Source organism: Ptychodera flava, chromosome 17, assembly GCF_041260155.1.
Source record: "Ptychodera flava strain L36383 chromosome 17, AS_Pfla_20210202, whole genome shotgun sequence".
NCBI classification, from domain to species: domain Eukaryota; kingdom Metazoa; phylum Hemichordata; class Enteropneusta; family Ptychoderidae; genus Ptychodera; species Ptychodera flava.
In genome coordinates this window covers 13,134,653-13,157,584 of record NC_091944.1, presented here as the reverse complement: position 1 = coordinate 13,157,584, position 22,932 = coordinate 13,134,653, and the positions used below count along the sequence as shown (strand labels likewise).

Below are 22,932 nucleotides of genomic sequence, written 5' to 3'. Positions count from 1 at the left end.
ATAAACACTAGATCAGGTCATGTTTGTACACGAGTTACACATCCCATCATCAAACACTCTAGCAATGGTAGAAATAAAAGTGTGCAACAGTAGGACTGGGAAACTGTTTTTTCCAGAGTACAAGATATTTATTTCACATTAACGAGCAAATACAATGACCAAAAACTAAATTTTATCTTAAGTCACAGGGGAAAGAAATCCCGCACAGTGTATGTATGTTGGAGTTGAACTCTTTATTTGAAATATCACAGTCAAAATTAATAAAATCAAATAAAGTAAACCGTTGCACAAAAATCCCTCCCTCCCCACCCCAGGGGACTGATTTCGTGCTTAAGTATATCGTCTTTTTGTACATTCTTGCTTCAAAGGATGCATCATGTAGATCATTGAAATCATTTCACATGAAACAACAGAAGGGTCTTTTAACAATATTTGTTCTGTCATGAGTATATGTAAACTAGCGCATTTAAGCACATATTCAACGCTGTCATATCATGACACTCATTATAGTTTCATAGAACCCTTTCTGTAGTGGTAATACGTGCTGATTAAAAATTTGCAATTTGTAATACAATGGAATGTTTGACGAAAACTGTCCAGTTAATCTTTAGACGGGAAGTTACCGCACCGTGGGCGCACAGTGGGGGATTACTGATGACCAGCCATTTGCATACACTGTGCGGGAGTTTTTTTAACTATCATGAAAATGATGGTTTATAAAGGGATAAACTATCTGATACACAATGGGGACTTGGAGCATTCAATTATCATCTGTCTGAATATCAAAATCGTGGTCTCTCCTGAACACTATCAAGTTCCATGGCTGGGAGAACAAAAACTTCCCTCCATCATCGAGTCTCTGTGCGAACACCGAGTGGAAATACAGCTTTTCATAATAGTACAGGATGATGACAGTAATAGACTAGGGTGGTTACAAGTTTTACGTGCGTGCAAGAAATTGGAATTTCACCGAAATGTTGATTTACTACACATGGTAGTCTATGAGGAAACTATGAATAATCTTTTTAAACACAAAACTCGGCAAATCTGTGTATTTGTGTATGCTTGATTATTGATATTGATGTAGTTGATTAGACTAGCGTTGTTACAAGTCCATGTGTGTATGCAAGAAATTTTGTTTTGGAATTTCACCGAAATATTGATTCAGTACACACGGTAGTCTATAAGAAAACTATGAGTATTTTTTTCAAATACAAAACTCTATAAATCGGTGTATTTATGTATGCTTGATTAGACTGGGGTGGTTACAATTCCATGAGTGTGCAAGAAGTTTGATTTTGGAATTTCACCGAATGTTGATTCACTATAAATGGTTCACTGTAAATCAATGAGAGAACTATGAACATTTTTTCAAATAGTAATCTAACAATATCTGTGCATTTATAGACGTTTAATAATTGATATACATTTGCCACCTGTCCCATATGTTTTTGTCTCATGTCTTCTATCAGTTTTGAATGTTCAAGGTGATTAATGTAGGATACCAATGCATCTTCTTGGCTTGTGAAACTTGTTGATAATGCGTATGCATTTAAAAGAATTGACTGGCTATGAGCATGATCAAACAATTAAAATGGCTGTTATGCTGCGAGGGATTCAAGATGTACCGATTGCCAATGTTGTGAAGTATACGCGAACAGAAACAATACCATTTACTTTTGGTGAAACGAAATGCAGCACGGCTCTGAAATAGACATATACAAATAGGATTTTTTCGGGCAGTACCGAAGATTCAATCGAAGACACGAGCAATGCCTGACTTACTTTGATCTGTCGAAGTCGGCATGGGTATAGCGTAAGCGTGCTATCGCTGAAATGCATGGCGTACGCAATTTTCAACATTTTTATAGATGATGAATATGATTACGATTATGATTACAGAGGAAACGAAACCCGACGTGCTAAATGTGATTACCAATCCGAAATGAGTCTTCACGCTTTCAGAAACTGAAAGATAAACAGGAAAGTAGATTAGTGATATTCTCAAATGATAACGTTTCGAATGAATTGTTAGTAGAGCAAACGAGATGTAACGTTTTTATACTGTGTTTCTAATGTGTAATATTTTCAATATGCTTTTGGTTAATGGGCTTACACCAGAATTTATAGTGTACCAGTATTACTGATCTTAATGACATTTAGCTTACACATTTCAGCAAATGACCTTAAAAAACATATTTAAAAATTTTGTCTATATTTTTTACTTTCCGGTAAGGTTTTTAAGATACTATTGCAGAATACTTCTACAGACTACAGTAAATGCATCCACGCTGTTTACCATTATACCAACAATAAAGGAATATAAGGTGGATTAACCAAAGTGGAAATAAAGTGTATTTATTCACTAGTTTCTGGTCAGAGGTTAATATTTATTTTCCTATTTTCAAGATTTTATCAGCTGAGCCAAATATCGACGTCCCTGGAATGACTTCACTACAGACAAGAGCATTGGTATGGCATTAGGGAGCATTCGTTTTTTACAGGGAGGGGGGGTCGGTGGAAATCAGGGGGGTTGACTTTTACAAAACCGTTTTTAGGGGGGTCAAATTTTACAATCAATGATTGAAGGGGAGTCAAATTTTACAAAGGTTTGAATGGAGTTATGGAAAAAAAAATTGACTTTGGAATTTCACCGAAATGTTGCTTGTGTAACCGATGTTTCGAGACGGCAGAATAATAACCGACTAAAGCTCAGCCAAATTTATTTCTCTAGCAGGGCCACCAAGTCTGATACTGGTGTTAACCTCTCTAGGGCTGAGGTGGAGGCCGTATAACGCTGGGAACACACAGACCTGTACGCAGGGCTACAGAGCATGGGGCATGAAATGAGGAACTACCACACAGTCATGTAATGTAACAAACAACTTCCGTGTATTACTATATTGTGTCAAATTATCGGCGTCTACATACAAAATAGTAAAACCGTACTTCAAAACTACAAATATTACTCCATGGTAACAATAACCGTACTGATCGACCTCCCGACGGCAGGAGTCGAACACATTTTACAAAAACTCTGTTCGAACCCTTTCTAAATGCTTGACAATTTCTATGAAAAACTTGACATTACCGCTGAAGTACCTCAGACTTGACCACGCGGCTCGGAAACACAAATAGTTCACACACGACTTTAACTATTGTTCGACGATGAGCGCGATTGTAAGTCCATGTGTAATGTCCACACATGAAAGTCGGCGACAACGCACGCGATCCACTGCTAAGCAGCGTCCAGTTGGCACAAGACCACTACTTGATTTCCCATAGGCCACCACAGTAGCGTTGAGCTCGATTTTCCTATTTTAAAACATTCAGTACCAAGCCATATGACACCATATGCATAAAAACACATTCCTGGCAAACAAATTTTGTGTCCCAAACACTCATATCAGAATACTTTTACAATTGCTTAGTTGTGTTCTTCCCAAAAAAGATAATGATTTTCACAAATAGAATCTCTCCCCGAAATTAAACCCGGTTTCAGGGGCAAGGCCTATTTTCATCGAATTTTTACGGAAGTTTTGAATAATAAATTTCTCTGTAGAAAACCGCTATGGATGGATTTGCACGAATTTTTGATATAAAAGCAAGAAATTGTATGTCTAAACAATAAAAGTACTGGTTTGACAAATTAAGTTGAATTAGGAGAGAAATTGACAAAAAGCTATGCCATACCCCTATTCCTGACTGAGTCCAATATGGCCGCCAGCAGGGATTTGGGCCCCCTAAGTATATCAAAATTAGTGTCTGAGCTGGTTTCCACATACCTTTATATTTCCAAGTATTGTTCGGAGTGATAGAAAGTGCAAAAGGTTGTTATTTTTCAGCATAGGACATCATACGTACTGAAATATGTCCCCCTATAGGGCTTCCTTTGGGCCGTCAATTAGGCACAAGACCACTAATTCATTTCCCATAGGCCACCACAGTAGCGTTGAGCTCGATTTTCCTATTTTAAAACATTCAGCGGCACGAATCCTTTAACAGGTGTTAGGTCAATGTCAGCTTGACTACTGATTAATTTTTGTGTGGGCAAGTCCACGGAAATTTTGAGATAGCGATGAAAATAGCGCCCTCAGTGGTGTTTTTGACAAATTTTGATTCAGGCAGAAAAATATCTTTACAAAAATTCTTGACGTTAAAGTTCAAACTAAACAAGCATCCATGCAGATATCAAAACTTCAAGGTCTGCACTATTTTTCTTCCGAACTATCTTCGTGGGTAACGAACCCGGAAGTGAATTAGTAATCTTGTGCCACTTCAGCTACCATGGGCGCAGCCATCTTGGATCTTTGTTTACTTCCGGTCGGCTCTTCGGGGACACTCGTACTTCTGCCGAACTCATCTGAAGTCTTCCTCTGAATTCAAACTCCGCGCATCGACAAAAGTTCAGTGGAACAATCACAAATAATGTTCTCATGACAATCTCAGACATCTGACTGAACTCATAAACTGAATAAAGTTCGCAGTTAACACACAATTTGCTGCAGAAAGATCAGCTTTCAACTTGTGGTGATACTATCATCTCTGCGTGCAGTGCGTATTGCATACGTAAGGCGCGGCTTTCACTTGTGAGCAATGTTCGTCATAGGGTTTATAAAAAGTCCGATCCGCATAAAGTTCGATCTCTGCCACTCACCGGTTTCTTTACATATCTACTGACTGGAGTAAAACTCACAATAATCTGAAATATCTTACTTAAAAAGCACACGCTGACACTCAAACCTTCAAGTGCAGCATGCAACGTAAAACACTCTCTGGAAAGTTCCCGTCCTGGACTCCCTAGGTATACAGTGATAACACACAAGAACTCCCAGGCAAAATAGAAAATACACAGGTCCTCCATACATAATCTATGAGTAGTCTATGAGAAGCTATGAATAATTTCTTTTAAATACAAAACTAGCTAAATCTGTGTATTTATAGACTCTTGATTATTGATATTAATGTACTTGATCAGACTAGGGTAGTTACCGGTGCATGTGTGAGCAAGAAATTTGATTTTGGAATTTCACCGAAATGTTGATTCACTATCTTGTCAATGAGGAAACTATGAATAATACAATACTAGGTAAATCTGATTGATATTGGTGTACTTGATTAGACCAAGGCGATTACAAGTTCATGTGTGTGCAAAAAATTTGATTTTGGAATTTCACCAAAAATGTTGATTCTCAATACATTGTGGTATGTGAGGAAACTGTAGATAATTTTTTTACAATACAAAACTTGCTATTAAAATCTTTACTTTGACAATTTGATGTAAATGTACGTGATGAGAATATCATATTTGAAAGAGTAGATCTTTGAAAGTTTAAAGGTCAAATGGGAAATTATAAGTCACTTAAGATATTATTGATACAGATTGTGACATCTGGGTGAGGGTCGCTGTTTTTGTGCATGAAAATTGGGGTAGGTAACTATTTTTCTCGCAAACACTTTTGAAGGGCTTAATTTTTCAGCCCAGGGCCATAGGGTGCGAACGGTTAATGAATCAAATCTGATGATTTTTTGGGGGGGGGCCTCACGTTTTACAATGGATGAATTTGGGGGGTCGAATGTTAGAAATTTGATTGGAGGGGGGTCGCTTTTTACATTTCATTTGTCGCTTAAATTCCACCGCCCCGCCTCCCCGTAAAAAACGAATGCTCCCTTACAGTATCGTTATGTTAACTGCATAGTTTATAGTCTGCAATGATAATTTGTTCTTTTTCAAAAGGGGAAAATTTGTGATTTGCGGGGTTACAAGTCACCTGACTTTATATCATGATTTTAAGAAATTCTCCCTCTCTCAAATTGTAAACCCTATGATATCTAATAAAAGACGCATAAGTAGGACCTGACTCCCTATCCTCTACTTGAACCATTTCTTTATATGCAAGTGACAAGGTGTCTGTACTGTTGAGTATGTGTTTTACCTCGATGCTAATTTACAATTTTGTCCTCAAAGATTATCTGACATTATGTTGGTCCCAGTTATTAAGGATAAGAAAAAAATGTCAGTGATAAAAATAACTATCGTCCTATTCTGCTATCTTCTATTGCATCAAAGGTTTTAGAATGTGTCATCTTGTGCAAGATTGAGTCTTTTCTTGAATCTTCACCCTATCAATTTGGCTTCAAAGCCCGCCATTCAACTGATATGCGTATGCTTGTCTTAACAAAAGTAATTAGCTATTATAGAAACCATAGTAGCAATGCAGTTTTTACGTTCATGGATGGTTCAAAAGCTTTCGACCGTGTTAACCTCTGGTCATTTTTCAAGAAGTTGATCACTCGGAATGTCCCGATTTTCTTTGTTAGATAGCTACTTTCATGTTACAGATCCCAGAGATTCTCTATTCGATGGGGTTGCTGTGTATCAGAAAGTTTTACCGTCATTAATGGTGTTAAGCAGGGTGGAGTCTTGTCCCCCAAGTTTTTCAGTGTATATGTTGATGATTTGAGTGATAGATTGATTAATTCTGGTGTTGGTTGTAACACTATTGGTAGTATTTTTATAAACATCTTATGTACGCAAATGATATTTGTTTGATAAGCCCGTATATGAGGGACACTCGAAAGCTAGTTATCATCTGTAGCAACTATGGTGATATGCTGAAAAAACGCAGTGCATGCGTGTGGTTTCAAAAGTTGTAAGATGGAGCACTTTCCTTCAGTTTATCTCAATGGAGTCAAACTTGGCTTTGTTGATAAGAAAAATATCTTGGTTATCTTATGACAAATATATCAGTGATAACGCTGATATTGAACATGTGCATAATGACATGTTGATGAACTTTCAATACAACGATTTTATGAATCAAGCCGATCAGAAGGAAGGCTTGTGAGACGTCGTGACAGATTGGCTAAAAAGTCTATAGAAAAATGCTTGGCAAGGCAATTTCACGAAAACAACATGCTTTTGAGAAAACGTTCCTTCTGCTCAATGAATGTAAAATGCAAGCTATTTAAACCGTATTGGAACCAATTGTACGGTGATAATCTCTGGGTCAGCTACAATAGCAGTACCCCGAAAAAAAATTAAAGTTGGCTACAACAATGCAGCCCGCATACTTTTGGGTTATGACAGGCGTCGTAGCGCCAGTTCAATGTTTGTCAGTAATAGGATTGATAGTTTTGATGCTCTGTTCAGACAGCAAATCTATGGTTTAATGAAACGCTATCAACAAGTGACAACGTTATCATTCGAAAGATTCATGATACTATGTACTTCACATCTGCTTTGAGAAAACGGTGGATGAAGACAGTTTTCTTACTCTGAGTCAATATTGATGGAATGTATTTCAAAGACCGATTCTCGTTCTATGTTCCCACGAGATCAGTATATTTATGTATGTTTCTTTTCTGTCATGCATATGGACATGTTTGAAGTCCGCAATAAAGGAATAATAGTAATAGTCGCGCCAGCGGCTTACTGACTACGCATGCGCTTATTCATAATATACTATGCGAGTAACCGGAAGTGTACCCTTCTTTCTTGGGCGCCGCCATGTTTTTTTTTTTGAGTACTCGTAAATAAACAAATACGAAACAAATTACTATGATATAACATGCCTTTATAAAATATACTCTTTTATTAGCCAGTAAATGTTATTATACACCTTGTCGCTGATACAAAGTATCGTTGATATAGATAAACGGAGAAAACTGTCGTGCATATGAACGGGGGTATACGCAAAGAATGCTGGGATTGAATTATAGAAGAGCGCCCCCTGTGTCAATAATTAGATTCAAAAATTGCAAGTTTTTAGACGGAACGCGGAAGGTGGGCAGTGCGGTTACCATTGCAATGATAATTATTGCATAATACGTCCCTTGTTTAACGCCATAGGCTGTTATCATTGTAAAAATTGCCAATTTTGTCCAAAATTTTTACACGCTACAGAAAATCTATACCTGCCCTGCTGCAGGGTTTGACGTCGTGTAAGTACGTGAACTGCTTTCATCAGAGGGAAACTGGGCATAGTTGTCATATAAACGTTTATGAAGTAACAATTACAGTTTATCATGAATCAATACAAATAACATTGCCAATCTTAACCCCTGGCGCGACACCAAGGGCTGAGCCCTATAATATTATTAATAATAATAATACCCACACATATTCTCGTTGAACTCTTCCGCCGACCAGGTAAAGTGACCACATGTTCTGAAATTCTTCGGCGGCTTCTTCATCTCGCTCTCGTCACCTTCTTTGATCATCAGGGCCATTCCTTCAACTTGGTGTATTTCGATGTGACAGTGTACGAACCACCAGCCTAATAAGCAAACATGTAATGGCGAGGATTAGAACATCATGCAAGGTTGTGTCTGATTGCGAATACTGAGAAACTTTCCACGGGTAGAATTCAATACTAGTAATTAACTGATCGCCACTCGCGATCGTGTACGAGGGCAAGGTAATTTTGACCTGCTTTTTAAAGGTCAATATTGCGATGTTCGTCTCCACCAAGTTTGTCAGTCGTAGCATGGAAGAGTTAATCGGACTTTCGGCACATCAAATATGTTTAGACGACCAGTAGCTGTATTTTCTGATTATTGTGCAACTCCCTAAAGCCTATCGAAACGCCTACTATTTAGCTAATCAATACAGCATTTATTCCTTTAAAATACACTATATTGTTTTCATTTGTATTCTAGTCAGGACCAGAATTTTAAAAACAATGCAGTCCATGAAGATTAGGTCATCAAGTTAGACCCTGAGTATCTCAACATGGTCTATGCAGAAATACAAGAAACTGGTGTTGGCATTCAGTGAAAAAAATCATCAAAAGTTGCACATACTGTCCTCTTCAAAGGTGAAAAAGGTTAAGTTTGTAGAGCATTATATTACCATGCCCTGTCCATTGTATTTCAATTGCTCGAGCTAAACCACGTTACTGCTCAAAATATGCAGTAATGGTTTGTTTACATGCCCGTGAATACGAATAGTAATGCCAACATCGTACCTTTCAGTTAAAACGTAAATTGTGATTTGTACAAAGATCATAATTAATCATAAAACAATATGAAGCACTTGTTGGCAGACACTTTATATATGGACGGCAAGCCTCGCCCGTTAATTTTGGCTTTCCTCTTGCCCTTCCCCATAAATCAACGTTATTAAGGCGTCGCCCATTATCTCTAAATTATCTTCAATGTGATGACTGAACTTTGTAACAGTTGGGTATAGTACAAGCGACGTTTAATGCAGAACGCATTCCTAGCGAAAATATATTCACAAATTGTAGTACAAGGAAAGTCTCATCTGCAATCAATCTGTCTGGCATACTTTCAATGCACAATCTTTCTTTACAGTCGAAAATGGTAACTGTTGTACAAATTAACTCACGAATAAATGTTCAATTATTTACACAAATAATATTTGACTAATGATCGCCTCTACTGAGTTGTTGCTTTTACATGAACATACCCGGATTATCTGCCACATATCTGATTACAACATATCCACCAACGGGTACTATGACTGTATCTTTCATTGGAGGGTTTACAAGATTCAAACCAGGAATATTGTCTCCTCCCCAGCTGCAGTTACGCCATTTACCAGAGTTACAACGTTCATCCTCTCCACAGTCGATATCTTCGTTGTCGCCAGTATATAACCCATTGGCGTCATATTGGGCATAACCGGTCTTTAAGACATAGAAATGATGGCCATGGATATGTACAGGATGAGGCGTTCCTCTTATTCCTTCGCCTGAAAGTGATAGAAATATAAACGGGTCTGCCATAATTAGTCACAGATTGAAGATATCAACTCCTTGTGACAGTTTCACCCTCTGCGCTGACTTCATCAGAAGAAATTAGTTTTTTAATCCTGCATAGTTTGATCCCTGTTTCCATAGAATTATCCCTCACGACAATCCGGTTCATTCAGATTATTGACAGCAAGTAAGGTGACGCAAGAAGGGAACCCACCGTAGGACTACTGGTGACTCCCTTCCGCAGGTTTACATACCTGGGTATTGAACCATGTTGTAGAGGGTGATCTGAACCACTTTGCCAGTCTTGATTTCAATGAAGTGAGTACAACTACAGTGTCGTTCTGAACACTCTGCCTCGTTACACACCGTCATATAGTCCTCATATTGTCCACCAGGAAGTGTCTTTTGAAAGAATAGAAATGGAATTGCTATTATCATGTTTTGTACCACAAAGAGAGTCTCCTTCATAGATATAAATTCTTACAAACTGGAGACAGTCACCAATTCTCGACAGAACTGCACGATGTTAGTAATTGCACTTTGGCATGAGAAAAACTGCCAATAGATACCGACAAGTCTATGCTGGGCGTAAAATATTGACACCACAATGCAAGGTGTTTTTCTAGTACAAGAAGCCCCTTCTCAAGGGAGTAATAAGTCTGCATAATGACATGCTGATGAACCTTCTATACAAAGATTTTATGCATCAGGCCAGTCAGAACCAAAGGTAGTAAGACATCGTGTTACATTGGCTATAAAATCTCTATCCAAGTGCTTAGCACGCCGATTCGATTGATACAAATTACACCCTACTGTACATTGTTGAACCAGAATAGAAAGAAAGAAATGCTAAAGCGCGCACCATGGGTGGCGTTGATGGTGGGATGAAACGTCTCCCGTTAACAGAAGACCGCCTTGAAATGGTCCCAGCAAAGTGAAAGTTAATGAAGATTTCTTCGGCATTACTGTCGTCACTTGGATCGCTGCTACGTTCGGGATCGCTGGAGGCGGGGGTTGACTAGATGCTGCTTTGACATGTGAAATTGGTATACAGTCTATATTTTTGCTCGGTGGAAAGTACCTGGTAAAGACAGAATGTGATTTAAATGATTACAGAGCAAGTGAAGGAAGAAGACCGCAGTACATAAAATGAGAGAGTCGAGTCAGATGTCCTATGCCAAAGATGACGATATTAGGTCTGTGCAACTGCATGACTCTGGGTGCCAAACATATGTGCGACATTGTCTTATTTTACTAAAGTTAAGCATACAAGACCGTTGATGTAATAAATTGAAAACAAATTCCCGTTGCTTTAATGTGTAGTATATAAGTTTCGATCATCTCAATACTAACTGAGATTGTACAGGATAATAATACCATCTTAAGCTTCTTTTTGTCAAACAAGTTCTATAGAATTCATGGCGGCTCTATATTAGTCAATGGTATTTCAACAAGATCCATACTGTGTAACGAGGAATTTCATGTCGCTGTTTTAAAGAATGTCTCCTGAATCTGGAATTATCAAAAGATATGGTAATTAATGATGTTCATATATACTGTATATATTTTTACAATAAATTGTCGGATGTTTTTCTTTAAGTTGTCCAGATTCTTTAGCATCAATAGAAAAGCTGTTCCGGTGAGTTTGAAAAGAAAATGCGACAACTTAGAGGTGTTTATGGTGACCATGGGAAACATTGTCAATGTTCCTACATCTTTAGTCTCTACATAAGTAGCAATACCGAAGAATCGAGCGTTCTTTAGCTGTTGGCGCCATACTTTCAGCCGTTGATAGGTGTGAGCTCGGTCAAGTTTCTCATACATGAATGAAACATTCATAGGTTTTATCATTGACCCCTGCTCCTGTGTCCAAACACAGAAACAATACCGCAGTGGTGTTTGCCTGTCTATATTTGAAGGTGTTTTATCGGTAACAGCACAGAACGGTTACAGACAGTGCATGTCAGAGAGAAGTAATGGTACAATTTTCAATTATTATTCACCGTTGGTAATATTTCAATACATTTTCAACGATTTGTCTCTAACTTGTCATTTTCCAGTACCATGTATGAAATATATGGCATAAGCTTTTTTATTTCAAGTTCAGCCAGGTCACTAAACATTCTATGCCGAATTTCATCAAAAGTGTAATCAACTATGGCGCGTTTTCGGAGATCCTTTCCATGAAAGCGCACCATTTTGTCATGACTTTCCCCAGTATCATTCGCTGTTCCTAAGATATACTCGAACTTATTTCATTCAAGGATGACATTAGACAAGTTACACTGACGTACATATTGATCGCAATTTCTGTATTCGATATGATCAATTACGCCAATTTTGCCTCCATCTGATATTGTTTCATATTTAGACAGATTAATCAGATATTTCTCTGTCGATTTGTCCCACATTAGTAGAAAGTTAATAAACAATACCGAAATGTACGTATGCAAATTAGTTTGTTTTGCGTTGCGGTCCGACATGACTTGCAAACTAAGTACAAGGACATTGAACAGAGGTATGCACATATTTATCCATTTATATCAGCATGCAAGCCATTATTGTTGTCATATGGTAAATTAAGTACAAGGTCATTGGACAGAAGTATGCATTTATTCATCCTTTTATTTCAGCATGCAAGGCGTTATTGTCGTCACATGACCATTTATTGCAATTTCTCATATCCGAAGTACCAAGTAATACAAGTCGAAACTAAGTTCGTTCAAATTTGCACACGGGAACAACGCACAATTACCTGTAGATGCGTGAAAAGCATTCTACGATGCGGTTCAATGTGAGTATCAGAATCTATCTTGTTTCGGCTTTTACAAGCCTAGTAGTGCATGATTCTTTGCATGACTAGGTGAATGTGAAAATTGCATTCCTTCTCTTTATGAACGAGCAGTTCTTTTACGACAGCTATGTTTGCTAAAGAGGCGAGAAACACGTAAATTCACTTCTATTTTGACCTGAAACGTTAGTTCATGAGTTCAGATGGTTCCTTAAAGGCAAATCGTCAACGGCCACATGATGTAGTTTGCGGTCGCAAATTTTGAAAATGAATGTAGTTTATGACTTGTCAGTCAAGACTCCACAAAAACCAGCATCTTCCTCGAGTTAAGTATCCGGATTTACTTTAATTTGGGAAAGGTGCAGTTATCACTTTTTACTTTCCATTGCTTCTTTTGAGAGGTGATGGAGGTAAAACAAAACATTTTGTCGGTCATTCATGGGCCATGGTATTTAGAATTGGCTGCGTACCTATTTATACGCTCATCAAATAACGTTGTACTATGAAATATACCTACAACGAGATACAATGTATGTAAAATGAAATAATGTAAATGTAGGGTTTGCGAAGCTTATTCCTTACCCGAAGGGACAATTCAAAGCAACACAATGACTAGTTTGAGTACACTGAGTTGGCGTGGTCGTCGGCCAGCTTCCGCAGGTGCTGCGTCATAGTGTAAGATAGCTTCTACATGTCCTGGATACACAGTATTCTAAATGTGTGCAAAGAACAAAACTACTTAAGTTAACGCGATAAAACTTGCGCTGAATCTTTGCTAGAACGAGAGTTATTGACATATTTGGAGGAAACTGGAGAGGTTTAGGCATAAACGAGATAATACGGTTTCCTACTTTCTTTCATACTTTGTGAACATTTAATTTTGTGAAAAATTAATAAAACCAGTCCTCAAAAATTGCAGAATAACAATTCACGGAAGAGGTTTGAAAATCCATTATGTCTCTAAGGGTCATTTGTTTATTCTGAACCTAAATATTCAGTTGAGATCCACAACTATTTAAAAAAAGTAATTCTTTTTACTATCCAAATGGCTTTTGTTTTGCTTGGTTTGGTTCGGTTTGGTTGAATTGACTTGGGTTGAAGGCTATGACATCGTGCAGTGTATCATATTTGTATGGAAGGCTAAATGCTTCTTAAGACAAAACTAGGGTTTAAGATGCACGTGTCGTCGTAGGAGTAAAAATCCTTTGATGGAGTCTTTAGGTCTACGAAAATGTTGCCTTCCGTGACCTCTCTAAAACCACTTCGAGTAAAGGTCGAAGTTCTTAAAATTGCAAGAATGGAGTAAACCAGAATCAAATCACAAACTGCGTTGTGCTCCTGTTTAATATTCCCTTAAACATACATTAGTTGTAACTTATCATAACACCATATTATGTTTTGCTTTTCTATGCATGAAATAAGATTGTTTTATCTGAATCCATCATGCTAAAATGCCCAGTGATCAATTTTTCAACACAGCCATTATGTGTTTATTATTTATCATTAACAACTGAAGTTCAATGTGGATGACAATAACAATTTTAAGAAATATGTACACTTAACAAATAATTTCGTTATATGTGCCGGGTTAATAAACTGTTTTAGCACACATTGGAAAGAAGGCTAAGAAACAAAATACATTCAAAGAAAAACTGTGGTGATGGGGTTTTATGATCAAGGTTGCTAAGTCTGACTTCGTAAAGAAGCAACAACAAACGTGTAAGCAATGAACTCACTAGGTTTATTGCTGCACTGACAGTGCGAGGGAAAGAACTGAACAAGACTAGAAATGTAGCAAAGTAAACGCACCTTTGATAGGCTTGCAACGAACGCGATAGAAAACCAAAGGAGAAACATTTTGGCGGGAGATTAGTCCACAGTGATTGGTAGAAAGTCATAGAAGTGTCTGATTGGCTGAATGTATCGCATACAATCCGCATGGTCATATTACTATATAAAGTTCAAATAAACTGTTATTTGTCTTCGACAAAAGCATTGCAAAAAGTCATGTACTTACACCATTGATGTCAGACGTTTCAAGAGTTGTGGCACGAATCCAGAAGTTGTTGGCGAATTCCGTGGTCTCGATGTAGAAATCAAATCTTTCACCGGAGTTTATGATGACTTCGTCCGCAATAACTGTCCGGACCCTATTACCATCAACAGCGATCACGTGAAGTTTGTGCTTGTCGATAGACACTCTAAAGGCGTAGATCATAGCAGCATTGATGACACGGAAACGATATGATAATGGTCGTTTGACGGTGAATATTTCCATGGGTATCAGATTGTTATCAATGACGTCTCGTCTTGGACTTCTCTCATATGGATAAAATAAACCTAAGTTGGAAAGTATCAACATTGCAAAACCAAATTATTGGCATTCTAAGAACGAAAGTGATACGTTTGAGCAAAACTTAAAACAAACTACCTAGCGGCCGATATAGACCCGCTGTATTACGTATAGACGCTGTGTTATGTAGAGAATATTTATTTGACATATTTGTTGATAAACAAGGTGGCAATCTGTGATAGCTCATTTCAGTGGTCTGACAAAAAATGTGAAAAAGTTGCCAAAATACGGCTTCTGAGAAATAAATGTTTTAACCAAAATAGCAAAAATTGCCCAAAGCAAAATTGCAGATTTCATCATAATTTCAATATATCACATTTAGTTCATCTGTAGGAACTTTGTATAGCGAATATCAAAGCTATCAGACAAGTAGTTTTTGAGAAACATAATTTTGACCAAAAATGGCAAAATTTGCCCCAAAAATACAAAATTGCAGATTTTATCATTATTTCAATACACCATAAATAAGATAATCCCAGAAACCTGTATAACAAATTTGAAAGCTGCAGACGAGTAGTTTTCGTGAAACAAATTTTTTGACCATAATGGTAAAAATTGCCTCAAAATACAAAATTGCACATTTCATCACTTATTCAGTATATCACATTACGTTCATCTGTAGGAAACGTATACCAAAAATCAACCCCATCAGACTAGTGTTTTTTGAGAAACACATTTTTTTACCAAAATTGCGAAAACTGACCAAAAACTATAAAATTGTACATTTTATCGTAATTAGAATAGATCACATTTTGCTCATCCGTATAAACCTGTATACCAAATACCAAAGCTGTCAGACAAGCGGTTTTTGTGAAATAAATTTTTGACCAAAAATGACAAAACTTGCCTTTAAAAAAATCAGCCTATTTGATAAGCTCCGCTAAAAAGCTCGCCTTGCTGAAGAGTTTTCGTTTCGATTTGTAACTAGTAGCAGCTGGAGTCTCGACTAGCTATGCAGCAGTTTTGAGAGAATATGAATCAACTTTGCTAAAGAATGATGTTTTGTCAGATCAAAATGAAGTTTATATTCATATTTTTCAATCTGAATGATCACTTTCATTACATGCAATATTATTATGAGAGATAATAATAAAAACACCCCACACCAAAAAGAGAATAAGTTATCATAACAAGCTCAAATGATGTTGACCAAGTTTTCACACCATGTCATTTCAATATTACCTTTGCCATTTATCAATCCGGACCTAAATGGGGTAACACCAATTTCAGTACCGTCAGACTGCTTTGTTTGATAAAAACAAGACGACGTTGTACCATAACCAGGATAAAATCTGCATCAAAAATGAGAAATTGATCACAAAAATTAAAGTCTCTTTCTCTGTGCGTGTCTTCCTGTGTAAGAGATAAACATACATACAGACATGCAGATAGACAGACAGAAGATAGGGTAACAGGCAAAGACATAAACAAAAGGACCAAGGGTATAGTAATTTTTAAAAATGTAATAGCTAATTTTTCACACTTTGACATTATTTGCGAGCTGTATGAGAATCACATCACAAATTGTCTCACGTTTGAATGTCTTCTGTTTTTATGGATCTCATGAAAGCATTGGTATATAAAACATCACTTGTGGTTGCCTAGGGTATATCTACCTTTGCATTTCCCACAATATACGATTGTTTATATCTAGGGAGATGTCTCTCATCCAGTCATGGAGAATCATTATGAATTCGCCTTCATAGTCTGGATCCGTAGTCTCCTTAACCTGTCAAGAAAAAAATCAATGATCATTAGCTTCTTCCAAATCATCATCATCATCATCACATCATCATCATCATCATCATCATTAACGTCATCATCATCTTTTCATGCAGAGTTACAGTTACACCTTCATTGCAGATAAGCCTATTTCAATACAACATTAACTACCAGCTTCCCATGAACACCTCACTTATAGCTGTACTTCACCTCTACAGTCTCTTCAGGAGGTAACACAATCAATGCTCCATACAATCCATCCGTTCTCTGTGTTCCAAGATGGGAGTGGTACCAATGTGTTCCGGGAGGTGTAGCCAGAAACCTAGAAGGAAAGTCACATTCAAGAAACAAAAAGGTGTGACCTTTTTGCTAAAAGACGTACCTTCTGTAAACATGCATAGATTCGTTATCTTTACGCAAGTAAATGTACGATTTCGGAAAGCTGAGATAAGTTCTCTATCAAACCACTCTGAATTGATAGAATACGAACTTTGAAGAAAAGCGATTGCTACCTGTAGGTAAACGTTTCTCCAGGGTTTATAGGGCAATGTGACACACCAGCCACTCCATCCATCCACGGTGTATTACGTTGTACCATTCCATGCCAGTGAATTGTGATGCCTTCCATCATAAGATCATTGGTCACGTGCACAACCACCTTTGAAAATGAATTACATTACTTTGTGCCTTTTAGCGAAAGTGCAATTAGTACCACTTCATATTTTGCTGTCTTGGTCGTTATTCATATTCATATCTATGTTATCAAAGTATTTAATAATAGACAAGACTTAGTCTACCTCATGTTGGTTCCTATTATGACAATCAGTCAGTGGAATTAAGCAGAAAAAGGCAAACGAAGTGTTATTTAAGTCTATATGAAGGCCACTTTCAGACTTGAATAATCTTCATAACAATACCCATTATAGAATGTATACATTAGAATGAAACAGAAAAAAGTCGATAATGTGTCTGTCGTATGCAATCGATAGTATATACGTTTTATTTAATAAGGCGACATTTCAAAATACCTACCCATAACCTGAAATGTCTTTAATACTGTAGTATTGATAATCAGAAAATGAAGACGAAATGTTTTTGACTCACAAAATAGCTATAACATTGTTCAGAAACAAAAATAAACAGTAACATCATTTTAATTGTTATTACTGACAATGTAATTGGTCATTTTGTGCAATGCAGGAAAAAAAAATCAAAAACGAGACGTACGTATGCTATAGATGGATAATAGAATTTTATTGCCAATCATGCATAAATCACAGGTGAGGGCCGCTATGGCGAGTGTTATGTACTCGCTTATTGTTGTGAAACAATTGATGCATTTTGAAAAGTTTTTGATCACATTGCAGGTAGTGCGCCCTCGACGGACAACATAAAAAAGTTAACATGACGCACCTGTGTACCGTTATTGACAATGATGGGCGGACCAGGTAGCTCACCGTTGATAACAATAGCTGATCTGTAAGTACCATCGGCCGTGATCACTTTATCTTTTTCTGTAAGAATTATTTAAAAGGGCAATCCCATTAAACTGTTTAGTCCATGAGCAGACATGAGTTACAATCTTCCCCCTTGCGGAAGCTTGGCACCAACGTTTTGTTTTTCAGCGCCAAATATGTACGAACTAAATGGACATTTCTTTGCATTGGGCACCGGTATGTTTAGAGATTAATGACTGTATGACTAATTGTATTAAATGTATTTGTTGTATAGGGAAATTCCAGTTGTTTCTGCGTGGACTTGGCAAATAATTTGCCCTTTTAATACCGCCGCCTTTGTGCACAATAACAATGATCATAACTATGATAATATACAGTAAAATATCATCCGACCAGTGGGAGATAAAAGACTTGTTAAAAGGCAGAGGATAAAAACTGCAACAAGTTAAAACACAGACAAGACAATCCTGGTAAATTGTTTAGTCCATGAGCAGATATAGGCGATAGTACTAACGAAGGGTTGCGATTTGCAAGTGTTTAATTTTCCGCTAAGTGGTCAGTAATTTACTGTATTTTATCTCTCGCTGGTCGGTTAATATTTTACTTCATTCAGTTTCACTTGCTGTAGTTTTATCCTTCTTTTGACGTCGTTTGTAATTTTTATAATAATAAATGCTTGTTATATATGCCTAGCGCCTTTCCTTACATGTCGAACACATACGCTAAGTTCTGTCAATTGTTCAGAATGTATGCATCACAACTTTAAACAAGTGGATGACCAAAGCATATAAAGATAAACATAATCATTATAAGTGCTCTAAGATTAGCGTTAGCAAGACCAGTGCTCCTGTCGATCAATTGCCTCCTTTTGAAAAAGTAATAAATCCGATCAAACCCATCACATTAACGTATTTCTTTCATTTTTCTAAATTTTCGGATTGTTTACAGCTCGACTATGTCATGTATAAGGCAGCGAAAAAATTACTTCAAATCCACCAGGTCGACCACTTTCAGCTTTATTACCTGTCTGTGTTGCCGCAAGGATCAACAGATCTAAAGATAATTTGGGTTTTGATAAAAGTGGGTGAAACCATTGCAAGCACACACAAACTAATTTATTACATGCCTAGATGTGAGTGCAAATCAGTGCATTGATTTGAATAGGAACATCGGAAGAGTTAGCGGACCGCGTGAACGATGTACTGACCGGTTTCCATGGTTACCCGGTCCGGTGAAGCCCTTCGACGTATTCCACGTAAAACCAGACCCTTTACGTTAGATGTAGCTGGAAACATTTGCTCTCCTGGCGTAGGACAAATTGTCACCTGCTCTCGGGCACATAAACCCATGTATTCGAACAATAATATGTAGTATTACATCTGGGCCAAAGAAAGAAATAGACCGGAGGTTATTGGCACAGTAAACTTCATACACATACAATCCTCGTAAGGGAGCGTTCAGTTATTACGGCCAGGGTTGAGCCGGCAAAATCCAGGGAGGGTCACCTCAAATTTGAAAACTGCAAAGAGGGAGTCATGTATTTTCAAACAGCTCAGAGGGAGGTCACTTAATTTTCATAGGTATCTTTTGCGTAAAAAAGCAGTTTCAGCGTTCAGAAATATTCTGGGAGATAAAAATGATTCGTTGCGTGATTTAATTTTCTGAAGTCATTGAACTGTACATCTGAACAAAAGTATAATTACCTGTCACATGAACATCATGACTTGGCAACTCTGAGGCTTGTCTTGTTGTAAATCGAGGTCACCGAGGGCAATGAACAATTCCTACTACTTACATATTAGAGATATAGCAGGGAAATTATATAACAGTTACCTGTAGACTACTAGTACCATGAAGAGTGAAATTATACTTTTAGGTGAAATTCCAGCATCATAAATGTTGTCCACATCTGAACATTCAAATACCCTATTTAAATCAAGTACATTTGTATCCTACCCTATTTAAATCAAGTACATTTGTATGCGCAGGAAGAATTTGCCGGCCCACCCCAGCCATAGTAACTGAACGCTCCCTAAAAGCAGCCGGCGTATTGTTCTGCCGTCTTAGTATTTATTAGATGCACATTGCAATGTTTATTTTTAACGAGCGTATCATTCACTGGTCGGGTTGGTAGTGCAGTTTCGAATTTGAATTTCTGTCGACATTGTACTAGTTATTAACGATCAAACTTGAATATATGATGGGCCATGGAATTCTTTGTAAAACATGTTGATTATTAACAAAAGATGCACACGATGTAGAGCCAAATCTGTGATACCAAAAGAGTGATGTTTTTTGCTGCTTTGCAGTCGTACTCCAGAAAGTTTGACGGAAAACACACGCCTTCTGAGAACTATCAGGGTTTTTTGTGGTCCCTTTCCATGAATGTACAAGTGCATGCGATAAAACAATTCTGTACGGGTAAATATCGTTTTAAAAACCCCTTCATTCCCCGAGGGCGTACACACTGAACACTCTCTAACACTCTTGGTACTGTTATGTAGGTCATTTTCCCCCATACTCATCATGACCTGAGTTCAATTAGTCTAGAACATTCTCAAGATGCCCTTAATGACCTCACAAACTTGAATTCAATTAGTCGTGTTTGGAATGTTCTGGAAAATATACTGAGTTGTGCATGAGAGATTATTTTAGAACAGTAATAAGCATGTCAATAAAAGTTCTAGATTGTTCTTATATGCTCTTATGTAAGCACATGGGTATAAATAGGGACGTGCACAGCTTGCAGTCAGACATTTGGGATCGTGTCTCTTGTGTGTTACTTCAAGTCTTTGGAAACTCCAGCAGTATTAATTTCAAGACTTTTCAAGACCTTCACTGCCAACGCTGGATTTATACTGTGGACTTTGTGCAACTTCAAGCCTGCAAGCCAAAGGACTGTTCATTCATCCGACTGACTGTTATAACTCTGAGACTGGAGCTTTGCCGTCCCAGCTGAGATAAGTAGTCTGTACACTTTTAAAGTTTGTATTCTATCCTGACTTAGCAAGTAGTTTTATTTTTCGTAATAAATTTCGTTTTATACGGAAACTGCTGAGTTCACCCTTTGTTCGTTTTCCCTGCACGTAACAGTACGATGTGTGGCATGTGCTGTTGGTACAATTGACGATTGAGCAGATATAACTACTGCCAAATGGCGATCGAGATGTTACATTAAGAATTCTATTAGAAAAACGAGCAAAATCTCCTAGCCACAATTTTGAAATTTATGTTCACTGTGCTTTTTCAAGTTTGAAATTTACCCGCAAACGTGATCACGTTAACCTTTGTTTGAAATGGCAAAAGAGTTTGATGGTCAAATACCTCGATTAAAACGAAAATAAAGGAAGGCAAGTTAAATATAAGAGTTTGTACATAATTGCTGCTGCAACCAAAGTGTTGTGTGTGTATGTAAATATGCAACTTCAGATGTTGCGACTTTAGCTTACCTAAATCCGACAGTGGGTCTCTCGCACTACATGAATCCCTATTTCTCTTATAAAATGAATCACCATCTCGGAATATAGGCAAACCAGATCCTGTAGTCTCATTGTACGTTACCATGGTGTCTCGATGTTCAACTTTCCATTTGTATTCACAAATAGTTCCTTGGTTATTGCAGTCACCATTCGGTTGTAACAACTGCCCGGCCGTCATGAAGACGACGCATGGTGATAATAAGAAGATCAAAGCTATCCACGCTGCCATATTCATTCTCAAAGTGAAAGACTAGAATGCGTTCGCACCTCTTCAATGCTTCCAATATCAACCGGGTACGGGTTCTCTTCCCATAATGCCTCATGAATCAATAGAATTCTATCATCAATCATCGTCAATGTAAATATCATGTGTCATGCAATATTTAAATAAGATTACATCCCATAATGCTCAAGACTAAGAAAACTATTTTGTCCTCCTACCTATTCAGTAAGTTGTTTCGTCGGAGAGTAATTTAATTGTCTTGGATTGATAAGACAACATACAACTTTCGTAACGTTTATTAAGAAGTTTCAATGTACTTTAACTATTTAGCCTTGTATGACTAAACTTGAAAAATTTGACAGCTGTGAGGGCATTTTCGCCCGCTTGGATTTAGGACAAACATACTTGAATACCTTGAAAATTAACGACTAAGTAATGTACATGTCAAATCTCTATTGACACTGATCTTTTGATTGTAGAAGTTTGCGTTGCTTGGCGTCTGTTGTTTCCGTCTCTTTCTGTAAATGTGCTGGATTGAGTCGTTCGAGCAATTGTATCTTCTGCCTGTCTTTCTAATTAATTCTGGACTGAATTTCGATAGGAAATCACACGTAATGTGTTATTAATCATTGAATACCTAGATAAGAGCCTCAGGGTGGTGTACAAACGCACTCAGTTGCACCCATTTATCGGTTTATTTTCTATGTACTGCCATAAGTGTGTTTATCTGACACCGCATCAAGTGTTTTCGCCAAAAGCCCAGGGATTGGCATTCTAAACCCCGCCCTCCCTCTTATCGTTGTCAGATGGAGATATTGTAATCACCATGTGAGGTCGGCTTGTTCACTCCTCGTAAAGTGTAAGGTTGCTGGGTCCTTATCAGGCTTTAAGCAACGTTTGACCCTTTGATACTGAACAAACCATCAAATGCGATTGTGTTTCGCGTGAATGTATGTACAATTTGATGACTAGAGTCCTACAAAAAACACAAACAGGAAAGGTCGAGAGTTTTCTAATAGCTATGCAACTTCTCTAATAATACTGTAAAAATATTCAAGTACAGTAAACCTTTACGGGACTGGCGAAATCGAAGCATTGTCCATAACAAGAAATGATATAACTTACGATTCAAATCTTCCATTTTTTAAAATGTATTTTTACTTTTTCAAATAATATCTTTTA

General features: G+C 37.4%; 2 protein-coding genes across 2 annotated transcripts; both read right to left on the bottom strand.

Annotated features, from left to right (window-relative positions):
• Positions 1-97: 97 nt before the first annotated feature.
• LOC139115491 (uncharacterized) lies at positions 98-21,807 on the bottom strand. The gene is made up of 13 exons (XM_070677628.1): positions 21,498-21,807; positions 18,005-18,105; positions 17,104-17,249; positions 16,802-16,913; positions 16,486-16,598; positions 16,052-16,161; positions 14,534-14,856; positions 13,099-13,228; positions 10,588-10,806; positions 9,980-10,127; positions 9,434-9,718; positions 8,121-8,279; positions 98-1,968 (listed from the first exon to the last, which is right to left on the bottom strand). Exons 1-8 carry the CDS (start codon positions 21,760-21,762, stop codon positions 13,112-13,114), a joined length of 1,287 nt encoding a protein of 428 aa, XP_070533729.1. The 5' UTR covers positions 21,763-21,807; the 3' UTR covers positions 98-1,968; positions 8,121-8,279; positions 9,434-9,718; positions 9,980-10,127; positions 10,588-10,806; positions 13,099-13,111.
• LOC139116621 (uncharacterized) lies at positions 8,101-11,502 on the bottom strand. The gene is made up of 5 exons (XM_070679219.1): positions 11,468-11,502; positions 10,692-10,806; positions 9,980-10,127; positions 9,434-9,718; positions 8,101-8,279 (listed from the first exon to the last, which is right to left on the bottom strand). Exons 1-5 carry the CDS (start codon positions 11,500-11,502, stop codon positions 8,101-8,103), a joined length of 762 nt encoding a protein of 253 aa, XP_070535320.1.
• Positions 21,808-22,932: the final 1,125 nt, after the last annotated feature.

Coding starts and splice junctions, on each gene's coding strand:
- LOC139116621 (XM_070679219.1), bottom strand. CDS start 11,502: ATGGCGCCAACAGCTAAAGAACGCTCGATTCTTCG. Junction 9,719..9,979: donor CAACATGGTTCAATACCCAG/GTATGTAAACCT, acceptor TATCACTTTCAG/GCGAAGGAATAAGAGGAACG. Junction 8,280..9,433: donor ATATGTGGCAGATAATCCGG/GTATGTTCATGT, acceptor TTTGCTTATTAG/GCTGGTGGTTCGTACACTGT.
- LOC139115491 (XM_070677628.1), bottom strand. CDS start 21,762: ATGAATATGGCAGCGTGGATAGCTTTGATCTTCTTATTATCACCATGC. Junction 16,599..16,801: donor CTCCTGAAGAGACTGTAGAG/GTGAAGTACAGC, acceptor TTTTCTTGACAG/GTTAAGGAGACTACGGATCC. Junction 16,162..16,485: donor ATATTGTGGGAAATGCAAAG/GTAGATATACCC, acceptor TTTTTGATGCAG/ATTTTATCCTGGTTATGGTA.